Raw genomic sequence first — 7,552 nt, 5'->3', positions numbered from 1 at the left:
AAAAGCAGCATAAATTACATTTTTTGGTAGTAATTACAAATTTTCGATTTACACTAATAATTATAATTATTTGTTTTACTATTATCCAATATTAGTTTTTTGCATTCTGTTTTCTATTAATGAATTGTATAAGAAACTCACTGTATGGGATAACATCTTAATTTTATATAAAATAAAATAAAAAAATAAAAATAAAATGAATTACGATTGTTTCCACTAACACTTGCCACGAACACTACATGCAGTTAAGAAGCAAATGCTAGCCTAGGCTGCCAGATGCTGTGGGTGTTACACACTACTCCCCTCCTCCCTGATAACCCTCCGCCTACAGCACAGCAGATCAGTCCGAGCGCTCCCTCCCCCATAGCAGCAGCCCCACTCCTTTCTACGCCGTGCTTGGCTAAGGGGACATTGGCCAAGGCTGGAGGATAGAAGGCACAGGCTGGAGGTGGCAGAGGGAGTACGGCCGGGAGGACAGAAGAAAGGAGGAGGAGGAGAAGACGAAGGAAGGGAAAAGTAGAAGCAGGGTAAGGAGTGTCACAGACTGCCACATAATGGATAGTAATCAGCCCAGGCTGGCCTGTAGTACAAAAAGGAGTGAGTATGACAGTTACTGCTCATCAGCTGCTGCTGCTGCTGCGGCAGGGGCCCTGGAGACACCCTGTGTGCCTTTGTGTCTTGTGCTTGGGAGGTACTGCTGCTTTAAGGCTGCGAACAGGACATGATGCACTCTTGGTGAGGGTTACCCATCTTAAAGGATGAACCCTTTAAATGCCCTGCACCCACCTCTGGCTATGTGATGGTTAGATAGAGGTGATGTGTTTCTGAGATCACCTATAGGTGTATGTATGTTGTTGGATGTGATCAGTGGTCGCTTTGAATCTTTTCAGTCGTGATCTGTTGTTGTATGGCTTAGGGTAGCAGGGATTAAAGACTTAACCTAAAGAAGCTTGTAAATAAACACAGTTAACCCTGGGGGTTCAGATAACAATTACTGTTAGATGTCCCTATTACAAGGTCCTAACAAAGTAAAACCCTTTTTTATATATAGACAAGTCCACCCCCCACACCCTGAGGTTGTAGCTCACAAGCTTCTCCTTACAAGACTCAAATTCCTTAAATAAAAGGGGATTATTCCTTTAACCCTTTGAGTGGCACTTGAGACATCTGTTCAGACTGCTTTGTTATTGTAGCCTCTGACTTCGCTTCTGTATGCGGTACTCTACTTTTTTCCCTATGTTGCTTTTTGGGAATGTATGTATATTTTCTATTTATTGAACGTTAATAGATTTACTTGGTGCGTTATAGTTTACAGTATAACAGAGGAGGTATAGCAAGTGCTGTCAAATAATAAGTGACAGTCTACAGACCTTTTGATTGGTATGACTAAGGAGGTCCCTGCCCTTGAAGCTTGTGGATGCTTTGTCTAATATATACATATTAATGCTTATTGTTCAATATATGAATTAAGTGTATAATATCATTAAATATGCCAAAAAGCGGCATTGAATTATCAATATCATCTGTCTTGCTATAATTCTGTCCAACTAAGTGCTGTGTTCTGACCGCCCAAGTCATGTCATTAAGGGGCGACGTGCCAAGGCTCATAATGCATACATATAAAGGCTTTCATTGCAAAGGATCTGCACTCCAGGCAGCTGGAAGTCTCCCGGGGCGCTGAAATTGAATAATATTTTTTATGCCTGTTGAAGTAATGTTTGACCCATAATTACATCACTTTCCCCTTGTTTCTTCCTGTGCTGATGCGCTGTTAGGATTCGAATCATAGGAGATTGCTCACTTCACATCTTGGTGAATTGAAACATTGTGTCCCTGTAAACTATTCACAACTGTTATTGTTTTATTATATTTGATGTTCTTTAAATTGTCTATAATTTGTAAATGTTCCAGATCAGAGACGATAGAATTGAATACTGCATCCTTTGATTATCATGCATTGTGTCCTTTGTGTCCTATTGTCTGGCTGTTTGTACTCAGATAGTCCTATTGGAGATGTGTGGGTTCTTTTTTGACAATATGAACAGTTCAAATACCGTATACTGATAGACTATTATTATTATTTTTTATATAGCGCCAACAATTTACACAGTGCTTCTTACATTACATTTATTCAAAGGGTATGACAGAACTAGAATTGACAGAAGAGGGCCTTATTTGCATGCTTGCAATCTAGATTATTAGATATTTTTTGTGGCCACCAATTCAGCCACGGTTCTCTTCTCTGATAAACACTCTCTCCTCTTGGCAACACACACATAATTGTACATACAAATTTAAATACATAAACACACACATACATACACTTACACACTATGCCCAACTATCGATGGATGCTTACTTTGAGCTTGTAATACAAATTTTAAAAGAACATATTTTGGGAGAAATCCATAAATCTAAAATTATTCAATACTACCTGCTTTCACAAAGACACCAGTAAGCAGTTAATGGGCCTCCCATTCATTAATGGCTTTCGTTTTGCACATTCTTAGTCCTATAATCACTCCTTGCGCATAAGGAAACGTCATCTGTAAACCAAATCTCATTTATGGCTCAAGCCAAGAGTAAATGAGCAAACTCTGGTTCACAACCCTGTTGCAAAAAGCCAATTAATAAAGGTTTATCCTCCTACATTTGCCAAATTGCCTTCTTAATGCCAAGGTTAATTTAATAGAGTTTTACTAAAAATAGGCGCAGCAACCTTTTGGAAAAATAACCCAAGTGCCAAGGAATCAACCTTTCTCTTTTGGATTATAAATGAAGTGGAAATGAAAGTGAAATCAGACCGAGACTGTTTATTATTAATTATTATTATTATTATGTATGCTTTTCCGATACACAGTACTCCAGTGTGCTTAGTAAATAAAGACCCTGCTCTGAAGTGGTGATTAGTCTGGAATAAATGTGGAGTAATAACATTTTCACATTTACTGAATTGGACAAAATAAAGTCTGCACCCTTAAATTTAGAAATACCCCCCTCCCCGTTAGACCTTACAAAAGGCTTTTGCTCTAGGTACTATAATCTGAAGGCTTCTTATCAAACACAGAACATGAATACATTTGTGCTATGGTACTAAACAGAGTTGATTTGGTTGTCTGAAATTGTTTTTAAACTGCAATTTCACATTTGTGTTTCAGGGCGTTAAAGGGAAACATTGCTAAGGTGTCTTTTAATTGAGATCTTCCTGCTATCCAGACGTGATGAGTGGTTCCCACACTGCTGTCACTCCTATTACTCCTTGTATGGAGGGCCTGCCACCGTTACCAAAGAGCCTAAGTGGACTTCTTAACTCAAGTGGAGGTTCGGGCTGGCGCGACCTTGAGCGAGTCTACGCCCAGAAATCCCGCATACAGGATGACTTAAGCCGTGGTGGCACAAGTGGCAGTGTCCAAGCCCACCCAAAACCACCTAACCTCGATGCCGCTCTGGCTCTGCTCAGGAAAGAGATGGTGAGTTACTTGAATGTATGGGGTAGGTCAGGGGTTGACTAATTTGGTTTATATTTAGGAGCCAGAATTGTTTGTGCTACTAACGCACATACTAACATGCTTGCACACGCTAACACGCACAAATATAGTATATTAACATATTTATACACACAGTATCATGCTTACACATACTTAATGCCGGGTGTGGGGGTGTTGATATTATGTAAAGTACAGTGCTCCCCGGAAGTGATTTCTTGTCACCATGGCGACCTGGTGACTGTGGTTTGTCAAGCCCTGGGGTAGATAATGATCTATCTCTTTTATAATGTGATACTGGTTTCTATCAAAAAAGCTTACAAAAGTGATGACTGGTTATGAACACAAACATCTAATCCTGTCTGCAATGATAATGATTATGCTGATACCTTAATGTCATGGTGTTAACCATTTTGACATCCAAGACATGAGTAACACATTATTATGACTCATGCAGCCCAGTAAGATCATTATGAGATCCATGAAGGATAAAGATTTAGATGGTATATCCCATTTCTCAACCTTCTTCTGCTATTTTTTCCTCTTGGAAGCTTGTTGTTAATTGAAGGACATAAGTGTTGCCACGCTAAGGTCCATGTATTAGGGAGTGGGAGCTTAATTGAATGTTTCGCCCTGTGTCACAAAAAACAGTGAAGTATTAGGAAACAGAGGAGGTGATGACACTTTAATGTGTTAATGTCCATGTGTTGGATAGCAGTCTGATTAATTTGGATTGTATGATTTTTACCTTCTCGGTTACTTGCGTCACTAGACTTGGTTCACGTTCCCTGTTTTTTTTTAGCTAATAGCTAAGGCTCCCAAAATATTCTCCCATGAGGACTGATGTCAGGATTCAACCCAGCAGTGTCATGCCTCTGCTGCTCTTTGCATATCCAGCAGGAGAGGCTTAGCCATACCTACCAACAGTCCCAAATTTCCCAAGACAGTCCCATTTTTGGGAACGCGTCCCGTCAAATTCAGGTCTGTCCCGGCATAAAAATACTGCCTAAGCACAGTACGTTTTCAGCACTGAGTTTCAACTGTGTATGTCTAAGACATATGCTTGTGAATGAGCTTCAAACTACCCAGTATATGTACTGGGTAGCCCGGATCTCAATGCTGCAGAGTCGTGCAAAGTGAGTGCCCAAGCCCCTTTAGCCCCCCACTTTGTCCCAGGATCCAGGAAGGAAATGTTGTTGATAATAGCTTAGCCCTCTTAACGTGTTTCATGTAGAAACCCTATGTAGGACACTAGGAATTTAATTGTTTTTTTTTTGTTAGCTATATTAATGTAAAAATAAGTTTTATTATTTTATTATTGAAATTGTTGATTGCGTGATCATATAGTGGGTACATCAAGAAATGATCACTGCTTTTAAAAAAAAATAAGAGATACAAGAACTACTTAATGGTAGCATTCACATTTATAAAAGTATTATTTAATGTGGGCTTACAGTGTTAAACGTTGCCTAGAAGACCTGGTGTTTCTGGTTGCCAAGGACTTGGTATCTGAGATGAAAGATACCGGTACCTATTTTCTTTAAAGCTAACAATACTCTTTTGGAATAAATCTGGCAGAGATGTGCCTCTCTAGGGCCACAGTAGACTACTGGCTCCCAGTGCTTTTCTTATGGGGCTACATTTCTCAAAACGGTATGGGCCAAAAGGCCATTGGGGGGCCAGATCTTCTTGTTTCCGACCAGAGGTAGGGAACACTGAAATCGTCCAAGGGTAAATAATGGCTAACCTCCCCCACCATGGACCCAGCCATTTCGGCACATACATAAATCTGCTTATTGTGCGTACTGCACCAGGGTAAAACTTTGGAGTCATCGCAGTAGAATGTATCTGTAATTATTTTTACCGATTTTTAAGTCCGATATGGTTGCATAAAGGTTTAGTTGCTGATATAATCTGAAACCTGCATTCTTCTGTAACGGGAGCGTTGTGGATTCTGAATTCCCAGTTTTTGTTATATATTTAGGAGCAATGAGCTTTCTATATAGCTGCAAATGTAGGATATCCGTCAACAGCGTGGCCTAATTGTTTCCCTATATCCTTTCAGTGCGATAAATACCAGGATATGCCCTGCTATTGTCAATATTCTCCCTTTGGTATTTCTTTTATGTATGAAAGAAAAAGTAAAATAATGATTTGCCTCGGGTTCCAGTATTTCTTAGCGGAATGGTATATAATAAAACGTATGACCACCCTTCGTCATATGTGAATCTAGACATAATACGAACAAAATAAGTTTAAAATTAATTTATACCCCTCCCCTCAATCCTACGTTTCTATACAATAAAACTTCCTTTTCTCAGGACCTGCATAATTATTAACACTATAATCCCATATCTGTCAGGCAGCCATTAAGGACAGGAAATATATATAGATAATGCTGACTGTGCCACGGGCTGTAACTGACCTCCGCTTCTGAGGTGAAATTTTAAGTTATTGGCAAGCAAAAAGCACCAAGTATATTTACATAATAATAATAATAATAATAATAATTTACGTGATAATTCCTTTTAAGCATGCCCGCTATCATACCAAAATGTCTGGTTTTCCTCATGACAGTTCAGATTCTCAGGGATTGTTGTCACTGGTAGCGGGGATCATGGGCCTGTAAGGGAGAGCCTCTGATGTCGGATTAGTGGAGGTCTGTCCTCCATTGCTGCTCCCCCACGGCCATCGAGCGATACTCTGAAGCTGTGTGGGACCATAAAAAGCACGACTATCTTTATGTAGCAATAGGAAAGCGGTAATTATCCCTCCTCTCAACTGACACTCAATAAATCATTTAAAGCCCTTCCATATAGGCCTGCAAGGACAAAGAGGTTAGACCATACATTTTGCCAAAACATACATTGGCTCCATCATACAGTGGCCTTAAAGCAGTAGGTTCAACATATTCTTGTTGATTGCTTTAGTTTTAGCATTTTCACCCAATTTTGTCTTTTTTTATATAAATATATAAACGTAATGCTGCAAACTCAAGTATTTAGAGAATGAATTACAACAGGAGAACCAAGCCATCTGCACTTATGTACTATACTGTACTTTTAAAGTTTGCTATAATATTGTGTGGTGCGATACACAGGTATCTGCAAATAGTTTAACTTGGCCTATCAGTCTAACTAAAAGGCCCGGTCTCCTACGGGGAAAAAAATGTGTCCTGACCCAAGACACTCAGAGGCTTAAAGGAAACATCTTGTCCTAAAATGCTTATTGGCGTAAAAAAAAATAGTAGAAGCTAAGGGTGTACCCTTGTTTTCACAGTTGGACTTCCGCAAACCTAATCCTACTTAGAGTAAATATTGGCATGGTTTTATTTAACTACAGATCATGACGTCTTGGTGATATGCTAACATTACTTTTTGTCCTACTGATATAACATCATGTAAAGGCCGGTGTACACTTTTGAGTAATTTAGTTTTTATAAAATCTGCAGCGTAAGTAGAACAGCGCCTTTAACTTGTAACTATTATTGCTGATTAAGAATACAACAAATAACTTGCATTTTTTTCTGTTATTATTTAAGGTTGGGCTCAGGCAACTGGATATGTCACTCCTTTGTCAGTTGTATTCGCTGTATGAATCAATCCAGGAATACAAAAGTGCTTGCCAGGCTGCTAACAGCGCAGACTGCACATACGCTATGGAAAACGGATACTTTGATGAAGAAGACGAGTACTATCAAGAAGCTGGAGCCCTTCATAAGGGAACAAGGGACGATTCGGAAGGAAACCTCGCATTGAATGTTCCACCTGTTTCCAGCAATGACTGGTTACTGGAGAATATATAACTTGCTGAAATTTGGGAACTCCCAATTACTAATTTTCTTTTTTTTTTTTTTTTTTTTGTGATATTCCTTTCCATGAAATTTTTTTTTTTAAAAGGAAAGCGTTTTGTTACAATAACATTTTGCAGGCATGCTTCCAAAGAGTACTTTGTTGGTCATCTTGGGTTTATGTCTCACTACAAGCAGAAAGTTTGAACTCAAGTGCCTTTAACATCCAACAGCACTTCAGTATTTTTCAGCGGGAGGACAGACTTTCCATAATGGC

At 39.2% G+C, this 7,552-nt stretch overlaps 1 protein-coding gene across 1 annotated transcript; it reads left to right on the top strand.

Moving 5' to 3' along the window:
• Positions 1 to 343: 343 nt before the first annotated feature.
• FAM89A (family with sequence similarity 89 member A) lies at positions 344 to 7,552 on the top strand. Its single transcript, XM_053459694.1, has 3 exons — positions 344 to 527; positions 3,159 to 3,470; positions 7,027 to 7,552. Exons 2-3 carry the CDS (start codon positions 3,222 to 3,224, stop codon positions 7,288 to 7,290), a joined length of 513 nt encoding a protein of 170 aa, XP_053315669.1. The 5' UTR covers positions 344 to 527; positions 3,159 to 3,221; the 3' UTR covers positions 7,291 to 7,552.

The sequence above is a fragment of the Spea bombifrons genome, chromosome 3 (genome assembly GCF_027358695.1).
Source record: "Spea bombifrons isolate aSpeBom1 chromosome 3, aSpeBom1.2.pri, whole genome shotgun sequence".
NCBI classification, from domain to species: domain Eukaryota; kingdom Metazoa; phylum Chordata; class Amphibia; order Anura; family Pelobatidae; genus Spea; species Spea bombifrons.
The sequence above is the reverse complement of the archived record's forward strand: the minus strand, read 5'-3'. Positions and strand labels throughout refer to the sequence as shown.